The 22,029-nt window shown below is 36.3% G+C and overlaps 2 protein-coding genes across 2 annotated transcripts; both read left to right on the forward strand.

The window, feature by feature from the left end:
- The first annotated feature begins 2,023 nt into the window (after nucleotides 1–2,023).
- LOC147076738 (uncharacterized) lies at nucleotides 2,024–7,781 on the forward strand. The gene is made up of 2 exons (XM_085940440.1): nucleotides 2,024–2,363; nucleotides 6,001–7,781. The coding sequence occupies exons 1-2, from the start codon at nucleotides 2,031–2,033 to the stop codon at nucleotides 7,774–7,776; spliced, it is 2,109 nt and encodes a 702-aa protein (XP_085796566.1). The 5' UTR covers nucleotides 2,024–2,030; the 3' UTR covers nucleotides 7,777–7,781.
- Nucleotides 7,782–10,448: 2,667 nt separating this feature from the next.
- LOC147076739 (uncharacterized) lies at nucleotides 10,449–17,427 on the forward strand. The gene is made up of 2 exons (XM_085940442.1): nucleotides 10,449–10,792; nucleotides 14,205–17,427. Exons 1-2 carry the CDS (start codon nucleotides 10,571–10,573, stop codon nucleotides 15,840–15,842), a joined length of 1,860 nt encoding a protein of 619 aa, XP_085796568.1. The 5' UTR covers nucleotides 10,449–10,570; the 3' UTR covers nucleotides 15,843–17,427.
- The last annotated feature ends 4,602 nt before the right edge of the window (nucleotides 17,428–22,029 follow it).

Genomic DNA, 22,029 nt, shown 5'->3' on the forward strand with positions numbered 1-22,029 from the left:
TTTTTGACTTTTTTGTGAATTGCTGAAGAACTAATGCTTTTTAACATTTCTGTATTATCAAAACCATCCAAATCCGCCTGTATAATAAGTAAATGGAAGTCAAAGATGAACAGTTTTTTCAGACTCACCCATATCCACTGAAGTAATTATATCATACTCAGCCATGTCCATTCAGGCCAATCACTGAAGCTGATTACAACAACATGGCCGTCAGTTGTTTACGAACCGTTGAGTGAGTGAGTGTCAATAGTGTCTTTTTCAACATTTTTTAATAGAAATAATTAATAAAAATAAGGTTTCAAATATCAGAAGTGACCCCCGATAAGGCAAGAAAACGAATAATTAAGGCAGAATCGACAAAACGCGCCAAAGATAAGGAAAATCGGTAAGTTTTATTATGCTTAACCTGCATCCTAAAAAGCATCCGGTGTCAAGCAGGGTCGCATTTGACATTTTAGTCATAGTACTGAGAATATAAATTTGGTTTTACACAATTCTAATTTACGAGACATATAGAACCCTTTGCAGTTCTTAAAAAAACACACACCGTACCTACTTCTTAATTGATTTAAAGATTTTAATAATAATTATTCGTACATGCTTTACTGAATTAAATAGGTAATATACATCATATTAAGAATATATATTATAATTATTTTATGATTGCCAAGTTGTAGGTATCAAATAGAAAAATGTGTACCACTATTTAAAACATTTCAAATTGTGATAGTGACTGACTAAACTGAACAAAATAAAATTGTCAGAATTATTGAATATCCATACCCTGAGATATAATTGGCATTTAATTATTATTAAAACCAACGCATTTCCTAGAATTGTATCCAGCTGAGAGCTTCAACCATTTATATTAATTATTATCCATTTGGACCATTTGTAAAATTTAATTTTTAATACAAATCTATAATTATAACAATTCCTGAAGGATTTTTTGTTGCCGAGCATGAAGTCACTTTTATATCGATTTTTTATGTTTTAAAATTAGTAACCATATTTTTTCCGTCGTAATCACATTTTTCTAATTGTTTGTCTAAATTAATAATATAATTATATTGAGAAAATTTTTTGAAAATAAATTTATGTTATCATCAACATTTATTTATTATTTCGCCCTATTCCATTTCCTAAGTCCAGCCCAAAAGAATGACACCATTATATCTAATAAAATGGCTGCCACGGAAATATCAAAATAAGCCAAGTCCGCATGGACTTGGTTGATTTTGTGACAAACTCAGCCATGTCCATATAAAAAATCCATTTTTTGAAGAATCTATGAAAATTACATGAAAACTAATAATGTGGAACTAATTAGTTTTAAACATTCTATAATCGCAATAATATAAACTTTCATCTTTATGACCGTGTACACAAGGAAACAAAAAAGCTGTTTTTCTCCTTTTCATCCATTATGGACATGGCTGGGTTTGAAATGTAGCGACACATATTCTCGAGCACTATTATCACTCCGGTAGTACGTCACAATGATGTCATAGCGGCGCTATTCATTGTCACCATACACATATAGGTGTTTCATCGTAATAATATCTACGGTGGGCACTGCGCGCGGGCGGCATGCCTCGAGCGTGGATTGGCTGACGTCACAATTACGTCATGTCGTCTGGTGCCACACGAGTCGATAGTTAGGAAATCGAGGCCGGTCGGAAATAATTATAGTACGGTTGGCAGCATTGATTTGCCCTATGGCCCTATGCTGGGCGTGACAGAGTGAAGTAAGAATGTTTTTTAACTAATATTATTTTATGTAAATCTACACCCAAGACATATAGTATTTATCAGATAAAACATTATAGTCTGCTTGACTAACCACCACGATTATTCTATCAAGAGCTATTAATTATATTCTACTAGGTACTTAACTCGTAGTGACAATGATGGACTAATTGGCGCCTAATCAAACGCGGACTGTCAATGGATCGCCCGCATTACTTCTAAAGTAATGTCTATGGTCAAATTGTAATTATTTAACCTGTTTGTACGTCAGTACGTAGTCTATGGTACATGTTTGCTTACTAAACGTACGTCAAAAATACCTTTGTAATGTCAAAAATCAAACATTTTTTGAATTTAGCGGTTGGTCAAATCATTTAAAGCAGAAATCAGAGAAGAAGCAAACCATCATGGAGATCTCGATTGAAAATTTTGAACCCCAGGTCCGCGTTCCTTACTATAACATCACTGGACCATCCAGTCTTGGCAATGACGCGCCAAACTCTCAAGGAATGGACGATTTTTGTATTAAAAATGAAATAAAGACCGAGATTATCGACCCTCTTGAAATGCAAACAGATGGATGCGTTCTCAGTGAAATTGGACTTAAAACAGAGGTAACTTCTACATGTTTTTTTTATTCAAATACATAATGGCCAGATACTTACACACTAGGGGCCGTATGTATGAGATTCCCAAATTCTTTATAAGCTATTTAAGCGATTTTCCATCGAATAGCTTATAACACTCTTTGTGACGTAAGCGATCTGACGTCACGCGCCATTAAAAATGGCTGCCTCAGCTGTCACTTTCAAATGTCATTTTAATTTTGCATTCATTGCAACAAACATTTGGTTGAGGCCCTTATTCGTTTTGTAGATTCTGTAAAACATTTGCGAACTTTAAAAACAGTTCCTAGTCGTGCTGTTTACAAAATACGTATAATTTTGATCCCTAGTCTATAATCTAGATAGTAGGTAACGATAAAATGCCTCGTACCTATTTCGCTTGCAATATTTCTCATGGAGACATAAGATGGACTTACGTAAGATTACGATAAAATATCTCCGCTAAACCACCGCAAAAATATGTATCTACTGCTGTATCTGGCATTAAAATATACAATTGTAAGCATTCTGCGTTCTTCAAAATATTACGGTACCACCTACCTACCTGGTTAATTATTGTAAGATAACTGTAATAAACAAGGCACAACTCTCAAATACACTGGAAACATCAATAGTATCATACGGTGATTGGTATAAATGATAATATTATACAGAGATCATTACATATTATTGTCTTAAATCATTTGCATTTTCTGTCATTTATTCTTATTCTCTTTTGACATCTCAATAATTAAAGTGAAGTTAGTCATAATAATATTCAGTATTGCCACCAAATGTATTCAGTGTTGCCACCAAATGGAAAAGTTTACTGGCAATACAACCTTTCGTACAGTAGAATAATTATAAAATACATGTGATAAAATAGTTGATAAATTATTTAAAGTTCATAATAATTATTCATGTATAATTATTAAATTTATATGGTACCGTTCGCACACTTTCAGACACATTTACAATTTCAAAATTTTGAATTATTTATCGGGGAATGAAATTTTATAATACGAACACCATGACACATGATATGTCACATTCGTGACGTCACTTAACAGCTAATTACGTTTTGTACTCATGCATACAAACGTGCAGTATATAGCCTATAAGGTTTTTGGGAATCTCATGCATACGACAGTAGGTACTTCTATACCACTAAATAATAATGACATTCTTTAGAAAATCAAATGGCAGCTTTCAATAGGTACTATCAAGTACAGCAAACAAAGATTATTGTGCCGCAGATGCCTGCATGAGCTTTTATAATGGTAAATGTGCCGCAGAGGTGGACATGAGATTTTACAACTTTCTTTTTAGACCAAACCAAATCTAACATAATTTAACCTACCCAACCTTATATTACCTCATATAATCTTAGTTTGTGATAATGGTGCATCAAAATGTATGAAAATTTCTAATTTTCAATTAACGATTATTGGATCGAAAAGCCGATGCGCCGTCAGAAAAAGGTATTTATTATAATTGTCTATATGGTATAAACTTTTTTCGTAAAAAAAATGTAAAAGCTCATGTCCACCTCTGCAGCACAATTACCTTATTTTTTTTACGAATACAGTTTATTCCATGTAGACAATTATATTGATCTTTTTCTATCGGCGCAGACACTTTTCGGTCCAATAATTAATTGTTAATTTAATATTTGATATTTTCATACATTTCGAAACTTTATCACACACTAAGATTATGTTCGATTATCAAATTGGGGTAGGTTAGGTTAGGTTTGGTGTAAAAATAAAGTTATATAGCTCATTCGGGCATCTGCGGCACTATTACCTAAACAAATACTGTCGTACTCGGTTATTACGATCACGAATATTGCGAGACCTCGGATGTAGCGAGGAAACATTCGTTGATATTTTAGTTTATGATTTTCTCCATAAATTTATTCACTGTTATAACGAGCAACTAATCCAATTAACTAACCGAGCTAAAATATGGTCAAAAAAATCTTAAAACTGTTAATGTGTCAATCGTTTAAAAACATTTCGACCCTAAGCAATAAAATCCGACCGGACAAGATGCCGCCGGGATCGCATTACGTTTATTACTAGTTAAGTGTCTAAGTACCTACCTAATTGATGTTTTCTTGAAAATTGTTGAAATACTTTAATAAATTGTTTCGGGGATTTTTACGATAGTTTTAATATTTTTTATTTTCGACTGTTTGTGTTATGTGACCGCTCATTTAAAAATACCTATTCTCAGATATAACGAGTAACGCTTATAATGAGCAAATTCAGTCAGTCCCATCTTCCTCGTAATAACCAAGTTCGACTGTAGAGTAAAATTTTGTCGCTAAGATGTTAATAAAACTTTAGAATAATCGCTCTAATGGGTACCCACCTAGGTACTCAATGTCTTTATATTTGATTGTATATATCACATTTAAAAAATATAAGTAAACTTAGAAAACTAATCACATAGAAAAAAGAGGAAATTTACAAAGCGAAACAATATTTCACCGAGCAAAATAATCATTACTTGTGGTTATGGTCACGTCATTGCGCGGGACGGCATAATTTTTTTAATTTGTCAAAAAATAATGTATGATATTACTGTATAAATTAACGCCTAGGGCCCCTTGCCCCCCCTTGGGTGCGCCACTGGTTGGCACACTGTGAAAACAATCTACTTAATTATGCGAAATATTCCCCATTGTAAAATGTAAATTTTTACGATGAGAAAATAGAGGGTATTGTATATGGATAATATTCATCTTACCTATAATAAGAATTCTACATATTATTATTCGGATTCAAAATATTATATTTTATTTAAGGGGGGACATGCTCAGCGTAGGTCAAAATTGAGCTTTTATTGCATTTTTCAAAGCATGATCCTGGACATTCCTTAAATGTTGTAGATAAACTTTTTATATATTTTTGAAGCCTTATTATCCTTTATATTTATTTTAAACATTTGATGACTCCATAAAGTGTTTTTATTATATAAAATAGTATTCTTTTAAACCTCTCGCTCTAATGTTTTAGAATATAGTCATATTTCAGTACATACACGTGCAGTGGTATTAAGATTTTTTAAGTTTATTAATTTTTAAACGCATTTACAAAACCATTAGTATAATTTATATCGACATTATTATAGTGAAATATTTACTATAGAAAATTATATTGATAATCTCTGTGATACCAAATTTGACAAGAATTAGGCATTTTATTATTCAAAAAATGGGCAAGATTAACACATTTGAAGATAATTCTAAAGATACTCATTATAAGCTATGTCTTTGACCATCCAAGTGTGATAAATATCCTACGAATAATGATTGCTTTATAATAATTATTGACCTAAGAATATGGTAGTGTTTTTTTGAAATACGAAATTCTTTTGGCATTCCCCAGTAGTTAAGCTACAACATACGGCCGTAGCCATAAATTGACGAACTATAATTGAAGTAGGGAGTAAAATAATGTTAACGCGCGTGTTTGAACATGTACCGTTTAAAAAAAATAAAAAAAAAATTGGTTTGATACATGTTCAAACACGCGCGTTAACATCATTTTACTCCCTAAAGTTTTGTGATTTCACATTGCGACAGCTGAGGCAATCCTATTTTCTCGCGAGATATTTTCAATTTTTGTTTTTTTTATAGATTTCGACGAAACAAGAGTCTGATTCTCCAGAAATCGAGCCAGAAGTTTCCACAAATTACAGTTTGAAAGTCAATCGAAAATTCCAATTTTCGGTGGACGCACACCAAGGGCAACCCGTGTTGACAATAGAAAACGTGATGCCGTCAGTTGGCGTAAATAAAATCGCCAATCAATTGCCTTGCGATGACCAAATAATGCTAATCGACGAACACGACTTGGAAAAACCGGGACATATTAATTCTGAATTGCCTGTTATTAAATCATCGAAGGTTCCTTTGTATGAGCGTAATTTTGTTTGTAGAGTGTGCTCCATGGTTTTTGCTCAATCAGAAGCGTTAAACCAACACACCCGATCGATTCACGGCAATCTATCAATGCCTTTACACGACATCGATTCGCAAAATTCGACATTTGAAAAAGAAAGTGCGTCGTCGAGTATATCTCGTGAAATAGATGGTAATTTATGTACAGAAAGCTTACAGATTGTGCCAAATGATTCAGGAAATACAACATGTAAAAAAAAGAATGCCCGACTTAATACAACACGTGAAATCGTCAATAATTTTCGGACAGAGAGTTTACCGACCGACGGAAATATTTCTGAAAATATGACGTGTGAAATTAAATCTGAAATCCATTCTTCAAACGTTCCTCGACCTACAAAGGTTAGAATTAAAAAAGAAAAAAATCTACATAAAATTTCAAGAAATAGACGAACTACTCGTAATTTTTTTTGTACCAAGTGCCAAAAGAATTTTTTAAATGAAGACCAATTGGCGAAACACAAGCATACGCGTCCGAAAAAATCATCAGGTGAAAAATCGCAAGATGTCCAGACAACGTACACATGTAAAACGTGTCCGAAGACGTTCATAGATTTGAAAAAATTGAGAATCCACCATTTAAACCACAGCCGACAAGAATATTACTTTGAATGTGATGTATGCGGACTTAAATTCACAAAGGCACACAAGCTAAAGTTCCACCAAAGAGTTCATACTGATGAAAAGCCGTTCGTTTGTGCCGTATGCAGTGAGAAATTTAAGAGATCGTGTCTGTTGTTTCAACATAGAAAGGTGCACGTGGGGCAGAACGTCTACAAATGTGAAGTATGTCCGGAGACGTTCAAAGAATTGAGCGAATTGAGACTCCATCAATTTGTCCACAATCCGAAAGTTACAGAATTCCCTTGTGACGTATGCGGTATGAAATACACAAAAGCATTCCGCCTAAAGGCCCACCAAAGAATTCATACTGGTGAAAAGCCTTTTGTTTGTGACGTGTGCGGCGCGAGGTTCACTAGAAATTACACTTTGCAGCATCATAAAAAAACGCACTACGCCCCGAACATGTACAAATGTGAAATATGTCCGGAGTCATTCAGATTTGAACGCGAATTGAGAATACATCGTTTATATCATCACGACATAAAAGTAAAAAAAATCATTTGTGGCGTATGCGATGCAAAGTTCTTGAGGAACGATAATTTTGTGCATCACTGTGCAAAATTTCACGACGGTCAGAATCTGTATAAATGCGAAGTATGTTCAGAGACATTCGAGGAGTTGCGCAAATTAAGACGACACCACGTCGTTCACAGTCCAACAGTTAAAAGGTTTGTTTGTGATGTCTGCGACCGAAGGTTTTTGCGCGAGTCAGTTATGGAACGTCACAAAATGTTACACTATCATGAAAGGTCTTATACGTGCGAAAACTGCAATGAGACATTTACCGATCTCAACAAGATAAAATCTCACATCAGGAATATGCACTAGGTACTGACTACAGTAGACTTAGTGGGCTCGCACATCAGAACTCGCCGCATGCGTCTTACGCCGAATTCGTCGATGTGACGTCATCGTAAACCAAGAAACAAACGTTATCAAATGGAGCTTTGCAGATTGGCCGATGCAACTGCAACTCTGCGACCCTGAGACATTCGTCTAGTTGCATTGGCCAAAACCTGCATGTCGATCCCAAAAAATGTCGGCTCCGCGCAAGCGCACAGCCTGCGGCCATTTCTGTCTCTGTCTACACTGTCATTGCTCGCTCATCGCTGGTCACCGCGTTTGACGTTTGTTCATACAATCAACACAATAAAAATAGCAGAGAGAGACTTCTCCTTTTTCGCGTTTGACGTTTGCCGCTAGGCAGATGTGCGAAGTTGTAGCATGCAACATTCGCCGGCAGTCTCAGAAGTCTTTGATTTATGGCCGTCAGGCACACAAGGCGAGTTGTGATGTGCGAGCCGGCTTACAATAGCGGAGCTCATGGCGCCTACATCCTGAAGCGGGCCCCAGGCTAGGATCTATGGCGGGGCCCCTTACCTATCGCTAAGGATAAAGGCAGTGTGACGCTCGACAGTAGAGTTTTCTAAACGGTGTACGCGGTAAAAATAATGTGTATAATATATAATGTTTTTTTGTATATTTTAATACCTACATCCATTTGAATTGTGGAGTTGTCGAGATACACAATTAAAAATTGTATCGTACAGCCACATTATTTTAAATAGGTAATAACATTGAAAGAAAATGCAGGCGACTTTTTTTACTATTAAAGCAAATTTGTGATGATCTCACTTATCTGGTCGACTCGCCTTGCCGGGCCCCTCCTGAGCCCCCAGGCTAGTGCCTTGTGGGGCCATGGTGGAGCCTATGGCCACCGCACGAGGCTTCAAATATTATATACTGTTAACCAACCTCGGCCAGTCGAGAATCGACTTCGGTATTGCAGGGACATGCGCGTGAAACATACAAATTGGAGCAAAAACACAAATAGAATAATATACAAAGCGACTGCACATCACATGTTTATTAAATTTATATAGTTAGGTATATATGAAAAGTATAAGTAGATATAATATAGATAGGTGTGTTTGTTCCTCGGAATTGGCTTATATCCCTGCCAAACTATTTCGTAGCAATGGGTACTGCGTGGAAATACTCCATCTATTTATTTAACTTAATCTGAAACAAAGACTTTACAACGATATGGTATTTATAAAATATACTCATCACTTCGTAAAATAAAAGTATTAATCTTATTCTGAAATATACCTAAGTATTATTTTGTACTTATAATAAAATAATTTAAATTCTGAACAACCCAGTTTTTATTATATACCTACCTAATTACGTAAATAATGTTAAAGAGAGTCTTTCAATAAAGAACACACCTGAAAACCCGATGAGTGGAGTCTTAAGTTGTCATTTTTTTCTATTCTGTATAATAAATACGTTTGTAGAATGGTCAAGAAAGTATCAACACTATTAATAAATTATAGTGCATGGTAAAAGATACGCATGAAACTAGTGACAGACGTCACGTGCACGTCTGCGGTTCAAACAATGCAATCTACGCTGTGTCAGATTCTCAGATAATTATAATTAAACAAATTAATAGTAAAAAAATAAACTACGTAATTTTATTTAAGTGGTGTTATTTTTTATGCAAACCCACACACTATTTTTTCAGAATGATCGTTTGTCACTATACATTTTTTACTTAGGTAACTAACTAAAACAATAAAATATTCTATCTCATCATCATCATCAGGGGTGCGACAACCCGGTGTGGGTCCTGACCTCCAACAGCTCCCTCCACTTGTCCCTATCCAGTGTGGCCGCTTTCCAATTCGGTATCCTCAGAATACGGTAGTCACTGGCAGCTCCATCCAACCAGCGAATCTTTGGCCTGCCTCTTCTTCTACGCCCTATTGGATCGCTGGGCATCACTCTCTTTGCCAGTTCATTGTCATTCATACGGTGCACATGACCTAGCCATCGCAGTCTCCCAATCTTGATTGATTGAACTGCGCTGCAATCTTCGTACAGCCCGTAGAGCTCAGCATTATATCTTCTCCTCCAATTGGTGCCGTCCCTGATCGGTTCATATATACGACGAAGAATTTTTCTTTCAAAGATGTTCAGGGCTCGTTCATTCGTAGAATTAATGTCCAGGTTTCCGATGCGTAGGTGAGCACTGGCTTTACAATTAGTGTCTTAAGAGTTCGGCGAAATAGTACGCGGGACTTAAAATGTCTTAATAGGCCAAAGTAGCATTTATTCGCAGACATGATTCCCTTATTGATTTCTTCTGTAATACCATTATGTCGAGTTACAAGAGATCCATGTATATGAAACTGTCAACCGTATCAAACTTGTATGCACCAATGTCTAATTTTGGTGCGCCTTCTCATGGTGTGACATAGACAGGCATGTATTTAGTTTTAATTTTAATTGTGTTTTTATATAGTTTTGAAATATTCTATCTAGAGCTATTTTATTACTTATAAAATTTGCTGTTGATTTAACTTTTTCATTGCTTAGTGACAATGCTGGCGACTTATCAACCGCGGACTGACAATGGAACGCTTGCATTATTTTAAATATTATTGTCTATGGTAAATTTATAATCTTCACTTTCGTTTGTACGTACGTACGTACTCTATGACATACGTCAATAAACAACAATGTAATGTCAAAAATCAAACAATTTTTAATATAATAGTCTGCCAAATCATTTAATGTAGAAATGAAATAAGAAACAAACGAAATTCCTGTTACCATGGAGATCCCGCTTGGAAATTATGAACCTCAGATCCGCACCCCTTACTATAATGTCACTGAGCCTTCCAATCTTGGTAATAACGCACCAAACTCTCAAGGAATGGACGATTTTTGTGTTAAAAATGAAATAAAGACTGAGAATATCGACCCTCTTGAAATACAAACAGATGAAAGGAAGGAATATGAATGCGTCTTCAGTGAAATTGGACTTAAAACGGAGGTAACCTAACCTTTACATGTATGTTTGTTTGTAATATTCCTCGGTTTCAGGGCACCCGGGCTAGTCCCACATCCCCTTCATCTTGTTCTTATGTCTGGAATGTAGGTTTGACTGCTTCTACGTGGCGATTTTATTCTTGTTCCCGATTCTTGATGAGGACCGGGAGAGGCTGTTGCCTCCAGATTCAAGTGTTGTAGTTTCAGATGATTTTAATATTCGTCAGCATTCTTCATTCTTCTTCGTTTTTCCCCGGCCGTCTGTTTGGATTCGCGTTGTGTGTTTATCGTCTGTTCTTTCTTCTTTGCCTCTTCTTTTTCTGTTTGGAGTATGGTTGTTCTGGATCCGTGTCTGGTTTAGTTGGTGCGTCCTCTATGTCGGTATTCGGTTTCGGTTTAAATAGGTCGTCATTGTATTGTTCTGGGAGGTTATCCTTGAGTATTTGGCGAAAGTCTTGGTAGAGTTTGACTGCGTATTTTTTATCGGTCTTAAAAACGGTCAGCATGAATTTTGTTGTTGATTTTATTTGATCATTGGCTGCTCGTTCGTTTTCGCCTGTGGTCTTAAATCTCTCCAGCTCTTGGCGGAGTTGTTGGAATTGTAGCTCACTGGTTATCTCTATTTCAGACTTTTCGCTTTTCGGTATGGTCTTGTCAGGTTCGGTTATCTGGTTGTCGGAATCGTCTTTTTCCGGGGTATCTCTGGTGCTTGGTGATCTGGTTGGTGATCTGGACGGTGACGCTGTTGTTGATCTGGTCGGTGTGGGTGGGAGTTTGGCATAGGAAATGCTGATGGCATCGTCCGCAAGAGTCTCCGTTTGACGATCTGTATCGTCTAGGTTGTTTGTTTTTTCTTGCGCAGTGTTGTCCAGGCGGTGCTTGGGAGTCACCATTGGTGATATGTCGGTTTGGGTTTGAGTAGTTGTAGAGTTGAGTCGATTTGGGCTGTAGTGTGTGTTGCAGCTCCTCCTCGGTGTCTCGATGCTTAGTCTGCGGTGTAATGCGTGATGTAGTGTGTAGATCTGCCTCCCTCTGTCGTTGTCCAGGAATTTGACCAGGACAAGAGGCATCGGATGCTGACTCCTGCCCCGGGTTATCCTCCGGACGCTGACGATCGGGAAGCCTCTGCGTAGTAAGTCATTGGTGATGTCTTCCATGTGGATGCCGATCGGGAAGCCCCTGATAACAAAGGATATTCGGTCGTCCTCGTGCCTTGTGTGTGCGACGGGGTCTGTTTCCTTGATGGGCGTGATTGAAGGTGTTCGGTAATAGTGTTTCATGCTCCGGTTGGTCCATGTGTGTGATGTTATTCTTGGCGTGTTTGTTCTAGCGTTTTTGTTCCTGGTATGTGGTCGGGTGGGTGGATCGGCGTGGAGAGCTGCCTCGGCTTCCTCTTGATATGCCGTCAAGAGCAGGAAGTGGAGCGTCAAGAGGTCTCGTAGCCTGGTCCGTTTGTATTTTGCGAGTCTGGTGATTTCGTTGTTGATCTGCTCCATTGTGAAGTCGGTGAATTAGTCGTCTGGTCACTTGCGGCGATGGAAGCAAATAGGTAATTTGCTTAGATGTCGGATTTCTGCAAGGTATCTTGTAGATTGTATTGAGTTGGTCTTGACGGGTATCGGAGCGCTTATTATGCGACCGCTTGCGACGGGTGTCAGTCCGCAAGTGAACCTTTACATGTACAGTCGAACTTGGTTATTACGAGGAAGATGAGACCGACCACCGCCATCTTTAGATTAATAAAGCCTCAGCATAACTTTTTGCGCAAGCAACGAGTGGTCCACTGCCATACTATTTATTAATAACGTACTTGCAAGCAGAGTTTGGTATTCTATAATGACTGAAGAGTATAAATAAGTGGTAAATATGCCGCAGAGGTGGACATGAGATTTTACAACTTTCTTTGTAAACCAAACCAAACCTAACCTAATGTGACACCCCCGTATGGTCCCAATCATTTTTGAATTTATGAATTTTACCAAAATCAGCTGTGAAAATTGAATTAATGTTCAAGTTGAACCTAATAAAATTAGAGACCGTATAGTATACTGTCGTCTATTTCCGGTAAGAAAGCTCACGGCGAACTGTGCCACGGTGAAATGTTTTACGTACAATTTACACGTAAACGCCTAGTAAAGGGTTAAAGATACAAAACCTACTACCTTTATTTTTGTTTTTGTGAAGCAGCTTTTGTAACCTTGTAAAATTTCAACTTTGTCACTTCGGAGGTTTTGAGAGCTCGGATTCATTTTATATTGCTTACAAATCAACGACATACATGCTTGAATTATATATTAAGGCGCTATGTCCTCAGATACGGGTTTATTCTCAATTTCAAACAATGACGCTTACGATAACATTTAATAATATTTATATGATCATATAGGTAATGTTAATTTCTTCGATGAGAAAAGAAAGGGCATTATAACAATGTATTGGCGAAAAAAGTTTACATATCATTCGGATTAAAGGATATCCACAATTCTTAATTTTCGACATTGACAAGGCACGTGGGTCTTTAAAGCTAAATGATATGATCATCTTCCAATCCCAGATTATGTGCGTCATAAAATTTAAAACATAGGTGGCCAACCCGCGGCCCATGGGCCGCATTCAGCCCACTGGGTGTCAACTTGTGGCCCGCGGAGCAGTGAGAAAAGAGAGCATTTGCAAAGCCATTCTCCGTATATGTGAATTTATAACCGGGAAATTTACAAATGGAACATTGTGAAATATGGTGCGATGAACAGTTAAAGGAGAAATTCCATCAGGTTGGCTTGAAAAAGTTAAACAAAACATATTTGGACAAGGAGAAATATCCTGCATTTTACAAACATGCTCTAATGATGACTTCACCATTTGGAAACACTTACTTACACGTGTGAAAATCTTTTTAGTCGGATGAAGCATATCAAATCCCGAATGAGAACAAAAATCACTGATGTGTATTTGGAAAACTGTAGGAACAACACTCGATATCGATATTGATGCACTTAGTTCTGCCACACAAAAACAAACCTCACTAAAATTTATAATTTTTATATTAGGTATTTTGTTTATTTTTTATTCTTTAAAAAAAGTCTAATCTAATAGATATGTTTGATTCTCATTTATGTTTTATTTTATTAATATATATTTCTTTTTTGTTTGGATAATAAAAAAAATCGGTTGTGCGGCCCGGTAGGAAATCTCATTTTTAGAATCTGGCCCGGCTGCTGAAAAGGTTGGCCACCCATGATTTAAAACAATCATTACGCATCATATCAGATTTAAGACTTCACGATTTTGCGTGACATTTGACGTCGTCTTGCAATCTTTGGTCTCAAGTATGTCATTCATTTGTGGAATGGAGTAGGGACAAAATTTTTGTGATCTCTTCCTCATTTTCTTACGAGATGATTTGTTTTTGTTTATAGATTTCGACGAAACAAGAGCCTGATTATCCAGAAATCGAACCAGAAGTTTCCACAAATTACAGTTTGAAAGTAAATCGAAAATTTCAATTTTCGGTGGACGCACACCAAGGGCAGCCCGTATTGACAATAGAAAACGTGATGCCGTCGGTTGGCGTAAAACAAATTGCCGATCAATTACCGTGCGATGACCGGATAATGTTAATCGACGAATACGAATTAAAAGAACCAGAACATGTTACTGAAGTACCTGTCATTAAATTATCAAAGGTTTTTACTCACCCAGAAACGTTAAAAGAACACATTCATTCGATTCATGACAATCTACCATTACCTGTACACGACTCTAATTTGCAGAATTCAACGTGTGAAAAAGAGGGTGCGTCGTTGGATATAACTTGTGAAATAGATAGTAATTTATGTACAGATAGCTTACCGATCGAGGGATATATTTCTGAAAATATGACGTGTGAAATCAAATCCGAGGTCCATTCATCAAACGTTCCTCGGGTTAAAAGGATTAAAATTAAAAAAGAAAAAAATCTACGTAAAATTACAAGAAATAGACGAACTACTCGTAAATATTTTTGTACCAAATGCCAGAAGAATTTCTTAAATGAAGACCAATTAGCAAAACACAAGCATAGACGTCCGAAAAATTCGTCAGCCGAAAAATCGCACGATGTCCAGAAAATGTACAGATGTAAGTTGTGCCCGAAGATGTTCGGAGAATTGAGAAAATTGAAAACCCACCATATAAACCACAGCCGAAAAGAATATAATTTTGAATGTGACGTATGCGGTCTTAAATTCACAAAGGCATGTCGCCTAAAGTCCCACCAAAGAGTTCATACGGGTGAAAAGCCTTTTGTTTGCGCCGTATGCGGTGAGAAATTTCAGAGATCGGATCAACTGTTCCGACATAGAAATGCGCACGCGGGCCAGAACGTCTACAAATGTGAAATATGTCCGGAGACGTTCAAAGAATTGAGCGAATTGAGACTCCATCATTTTGTCCACAATCCGAAAGTTACAGAATTCCCTTGCGACGTATGCGGACTTAAATTCAAAACGGCATTCCGCCTAAAGGCCCACCAAAGAATTCATACTGGTGAAAAGCCTTTTGTTTGTGACGTGTGCGGCGCGAGGTTCACTAGAAATAACACTTTGCAGCATCATAAAAAAACGCACTACGCCCCGAACATCTACAAATGTGAAATATGTCCGGAGTCATTCAGATTCGAACGCGAATTGAGACTACATCATTTATATCATCACGACGCAAAAGTAAAAAAAATCATTTGTGGCGTCTGCGGTGCAAAGTTCTTGAGGAACGATAATTTGATGCAACACGGTGCAAATTTCCACCCAGGCCAGAATCTGTACAAATGCGAAGTATGTTCAGAAACGTTCAAGGAGTCGCACGAATTAAGACGACATCACTTAATTCACAGTCCACTAGTTAAAAGGTTTATTTGTGATGTCTGCGACCGTAAATTTTTGCTCGAGTCAGTTATGGAACGTCACAAAACGTTACACTATCACGAAAGGACTTATACGTGCGAAAACTGCAATGAGACGTTTCCCAATCTTGACGAGATAAAAACTCACATCAGAGAGATGCACTACAATAACCAGTAGAGTCTTGCAATGACAAAGCATGGCCACCGCACAAAACTTCAAATATTGCATACTGTTAACCAACCTCCCAGGCAGTCTTATCAGTAGACGGAGAATCAGTGATGTCCCATTTAAGCAGGACATGCGTTCCATAGAAGCAGCTCATTATAAAGGGCGGCGAATGAAGGAATGAATACATGTATTATGTATATCTTTTGAGATTAGTGGCGGAATAGCAAACGACGCTGGTACGTTGTTATACAGTACTTATTGACATCGAAAATCCTGACAATAGAACTATTATTGTATTGTCATGATGGTTTATTGCGCAGAAAAAATGTTCACAAGGTAACTTCGCAGTACTTAAAACCACCATTGTTTGAACGCAGCTTTCGTGGAAATGCTCTGATTCTCAGTAGAAGGTTTGTATATAATCTAAAGATTTTTGGTGTATTTGTCTGTTGATGGTAGTCGAAAATTAATGAGTAATAACATAATTATATAATTCGGTGAGTAGGTCGTTACATTTAAATTGTACGTATTACATTTCACTGTAGCACAGTTCGCCGTGAGCTTACTTATCGGGAAGAGCACCGAGATGTAAAAAGTACGCGTTCGTGGAGCATTGCAGACAATAATGTTCCAATTTAATTAGATCCTAACCTAACCTAACAAATAATCCAGTATATAGGCGGTTTTCAAAATTTGTATGCCGCTGGCTTCTTGTAAATCGACAAGAACTTTGTTTTATTTAGACATGAATTTTATCTCAGTAACTCAAAGAGGTTGGAAGGTCTTTAATACACGACCATATCGTCACTGTTCTGGCAGAAGACACTAATTCGAAAAAATGACATATTGAGTTAGTTATACCAAAATGTTCCTTATTTCAAACTTTACCGTCTGGAAACCTTCTTAATAAATAAACAGTCTTTATTTTAAAGTCATCCTTTTTACGATTACTTAATAAACTCACATGATAGACCATTTCAAACATTTTAACAACTTCAAAGTCAAATTACTCAAAACTAGTATTCTCCAGTTAGTGTGTTCTGCCAGAACAGAGACGATATATTTCCGATACAACATTTTACTGTGAAGTGTGATACAGCGAACTGCATACGTACAAATTTCCGGACACGTAGGTAGGTATCTAATGAATTTGCAGACAATTTAAAACTAAAAATGAAATGGAACGCTATTCTAAACTGCAGGGAATCGACTGCGGTATCTCTTTGCCGAAAGGGCAGGTACGTCAAACATACAAATTAATATTGAAGCAAAAATGAAAATGATAAAGTGGCAACGCAGCACAAGTTTATTTCCAGCATATTGAAACACTATTAAAAATTACAGAATACACGACAAACAATAATTAGCCCGGATCATAGATCGTAAAATGTTGTTTCTCGGAATTGGCTTCTATTCCTTGACAAACTATTTCGTACTTAATATTGCATAGCAACATCTGTTTATTTAACTTAATCCAAAAAGACAAATTATTTATAAAATTCCTTTAGAAGTAAGTTTAATTTAAATCACTGTGTTGAAGTTTGAAACTTTTATTATAATATATAGATGTTATTTTGTATAATAAATTAATTCAAATTCTAAACAAACGTGGTTTTTTTTTTAATATAATTGAGTAAACGATGTTGAAGTAAGTCTTTCAATAAAGATCACATTATGTGAACCCGACGCGTTGAATGTTTCAAATCATTATTAGCTATTTTACGGTGGATCATCTGTTTAATGGCTAAAAATAAATTAACCAGTAGCGAAGGGTGGAGATAAGCTGTTAAGATCTGCCGTAAATAGTACACATTAAACTTTGTTATTTATAATGTATTTGTTTTTATTGAACTAAGGCCCTCCGCCGACGCAGCAACTGAAATCCGCCGGAACTGAAACTCCAGTATCTAGCTAATGTATTTCAATGGCGGCTCGCTGACGGTAAGACTGGAGTCTCTCAGTTTCAAAGTATCCGCAACTGAAATTGAGGAAACGCGACATGCTAGGCTCCCAGTCTCTCAGTTGCCAGTCATCCATTAAACAGTGGTACCAATATCAGTAGATTCATGCCATAAGGCATAAACCATAATAAGATTACAAACCAAGACGTCAAACGCGAGCAAAGATGGACGAACACATGTTTAATTTAAATTTTGTGGCAGAAGTCGAAAAATATCCCTGCCTGTATAATTACAGACTACCAGATTATTCCTGTAGAGATATTACGGAAAAGGCTTGGAATGAAGTAGGAGTTTTGGAATCCGTTTCTCGTAGTTCATGTGCAGCAACGAATAGTCTCCAGTTTATATTTTGGTCTATAATATAAGGATGTATCTAAAATCTTCTTTTATTTTGTTTCCTGTATCTGAAATATTGGTTTAGAACCAAAGCCTCGTCATCACTTGACCCGCTCGAAGACATTATTTATTAAATATTCGATGGACAGGATAATAAGCTCAAGAGAGTGATGTATTCTAGTAATTGCGTCAGCGTGCATGTTGTCATATTTTTGGTATGATTTGCAACACCGGCATCGTTTACAAAACAGCTGATGGCCCAGTTTAACCGTTTTAGGTTATGACATTAGAGTTCCAGTACCGCTGTGTGCGAAGCACCAGTCACAGGCCAGTTTATGAGTTCCATCACCAGTCAGCGGGATTTCAGTTGCTGCGTCGGCGGAGGGCCTAAGACTACAATTTACAGATGTTGCTGGTTAGTTAAGTTTAACCATGAATTATATTAGTTCTATGAAGATCCCCCTGTAGTCTCACACGTGAAAGTGGGGCGACTTCGTTGGGCAGGCCATGTCTCAAGGATGGAAGACACCCAACCACCAAAGAGGCTTCTCTTCAACAGACCAGAAGGGAGAAGGAGGGTCGGGAGACCTAGACTGCGGTGGCTGGACTGTATAGAAAAAGACATAGCATCCCTAAGACTAAGGCGGTGGAGGGAGCTTGCGGCAGACAGAGCGGAGTGGAGACGTTTCCTGGAGGCGGCCAAGACCCACATTGGGTTGTAGTGCCGATGATGATGTTGGTTAGTTTTTAAAAATCAATTAAACCCTGCCTAATCCAAGCCATAGTAGATATTAGTCAAATTAATATTCGTTTATAAGTAAAAGAATATTTTTAATCGATTACGGTTCAGTATAGGCAGGGCAGGGCTTAACGAATTTTAAAAAACTAACCAACGCCATCTGTAATACTTATTCTTAATTCGATAAAAACATAAGTATAACTGAAAAAGTATGCACTATTTTGGTCCAATCTCTCATAGCATACCTAAACTATTATGGTTTGTTTGGTTAGGGTTTAATTGAATTAAAAACTAACCAGCACCGTCCACGAATAATTTATTATATTCTTAGTTCAATGAAAACAAAAATAAACACAACAGATTAATAAATAGAATTCAGATTGGCTATACCAGTGCCCGGCAACCTATGCCACGCGTGCCACTAGGTGTCACGGTTTATTAAATTTTTGGTACTTTAAAATACAACGTACCACTGTGAGCTCTGAATTCTCAATTATGAAATATAATATAAACCCGTATCGAAATCGTTTAACTGAAGAGAATTCGGAAATGTGCATAAAATTAAAAACTTCAAACTGACCCAAAAATATTGAGGTGTTAGCCTCCAAAATTGAACCTCAAGGGAGTCACTAACGTTTAAATGTTGCGATTTTTATGTAGCGTGTATTATTATAGTCAAATAAAATTGTCTTGCATTCGATTTACTAGTTTTATTTCAGTGGCACGTGTCTAGAACTTTGAATCACCTGTTTTGTGGCACGCCAATGCATTTGGGTTGCCGACCGCTATAGGATTTGTTTCCCAAATATCCATTTTTGTCGAAATCGACATTTTAATGCAGTTCAATTTCTTGTATCGAACTCTACCGAAATCATTTATAAAAACAATATATTTTTATCTAGGAACAGAGATATTTTTTAAAAAAACCCGAATACGCCATGTTAAGTTACAATTACTCCGTGGTGTTCTCCCGAATGTCCAACTATTCGTACCTGAATATCCAAGTTAATTTCGGTCGAAAAATATCTCTGGCTGAGTTTTTATTTCCCGAATATGACTTTTAGCCAATCAAACCGCGCTGATGCCGTGCATCTCGCTCCCACATTCACTCTGTCTAGCTCTAAAACAATCACGCCCACTTTCATATTTTTTGGCCGTCCGGAGTCCTCTTTCAAATTTCGTCTTATTGATATTGTTTTTAAAGTTACTATTGTTTTAATAGTGAATTCATCAAATTTGAAGAGATCATTCATAGCTGATACATCACCAGTTCGTCCTGAACTTACAGTAGAGTTATGGAAGTGAGTAATTTAACCTAAATAACTGCATTTTGTTTTGATAAATGACCCAAAATCCCAACGGTTATATGAATTCTACAGTGTGACCCGGAAACTACTATGACGTAAAAATAATTATTATTTCAAATTATTATTAATCAAACATTATTTGCCTTTATTTTACTTTTAATCTAGGTATTTCTATGAAAATAAAGGCGATGCTATTATTTATTTTTGAATGCGCTGATAGTTAATTTAATTTAATATGTATGTTAGTAACTATTTATTTGGTGAATATTATATACTTGGATATTGGTACCTACCTAATATTAGCAGCCAATGGTAATTAATTTATACATGCTATTATTTTGTGTTGTTATTCCTTACAATAGTAAATATATAATATTATTTGGTGGTTTGTAATAAGTTTAATTGTTAATAATAGAAATATATAGATATAATAATATACAGATATATATACATAGATTTTTTTTTTTTTGAAAAAGTATTAATATAAAATTGTTAGCCAGTACGAGTTAGTACCATCATAAAATATTGGAGAAATCTGTGACGTCGGTTAGTAATTGAAGTAGTAGTTACCTACTTTTATTTAATAAACAAAAACCGATCGCCGATAGTTGCTTGATTTTGAAGAGTGCTGATGAGCAGATATTAAAAGGCTAATAGTTAAAGTTTGTCGTCATAAGTATGTCACCTCGTAGCATATTGGATAATTCGTGGACTGGGGCGTAAAACCAGGAGATGCAGGGTCGATTCCTGCCGGGTGTCTTACTTTTTTCAAAAAGATATTTTCTATTGGTTATAATATGTTTTCTCAGAAGTGATTTTAAAAATTATGTATATTCAATTATTAGAATGGTACATTCTTAAATCTTGTGAATTATTCGTTCAATAAAAAAATAGTTAATTACTTAAAAACTATTTTATTACTTATTCCGAAAAAACCCGAAAAAGCGATTGCCGCATGTTATTATTACATACGAACTTGGGTAATTATGATCATTAAGTATTTAAATAGTAGAAGTAATTATTAACAATTATCGCGTAAATAAATATAACATTTGACGCGCGTACTTTTTGACCACTCAGTAATCCGTGGGCCGTGCAGCAATACGCTACGGTCTTAAATCCCGAATGTCCTTGTTTTGTCCCGAATATCCATTATTCTGAGAGAGCGCTAAAAAATTCCCGAATATCCAAAGTGAGTACTTGTAAATAAAACGCATTTTCTGTGCATTTAATGATTTATACCAGTATATTATTCTTGGAATCTATTCTTAGATAATGTTGCAATCATACAATGTAGAAAGAATGATTGATACATCTACTGATATTTAAATATACGACAATGAAATTTGTTTTTCGTCTCCTGTAAAATTGACATTTGGTCTATTCGGGAAACAAATCCTATAGCGACGATAAGGTACACTACATTTTGATGCAGGGTTTCGAATGTGTGAGTGTCCTACAAAAAATGAAATGATCATTATAGACGTGCAATAGTGTGTGTTGCAATATTGTTCAAATACACCAATATTGAATGAGTGTCAGTGTATAAATAAACCAAGAGCATCAATTGTCAGAACGAAGAACAAGCTTAGAATGGTGTATTCTTGACACGGGGGTATTTAAGTTTAACCAATATTCTTCTACACTCGAGATAAGTTGCCTGTTACTCCACACCCGTTAAGTATTTCAGTTTCCATTAATTCTATGTTCCCTGAAAATAAGTATAACAAACTAACAAAGTTCAATGTGCACTATTTATGTATTTATGTTGAATCTCAACAGCCTACTTCCACCCCTTTTTATTGGTAGATACGTGGTCTGACAAATTATAGTATTTGGATAATAATCTAAAT

This window comes from Rhyacophila brunnea, unplaced genomic scaffold, assembly GCF_057557595.1.
Source record: "Rhyacophila brunnea isolate RB1 unplaced genomic scaffold, BYU_Rbru_1.0 scaffold_13, whole genome shotgun sequence".
NCBI classification, from domain to species: Eukaryota; Metazoa; Arthropoda; class Insecta; order Trichoptera; family Rhyacophilidae; genus Rhyacophila; species Rhyacophila brunnea.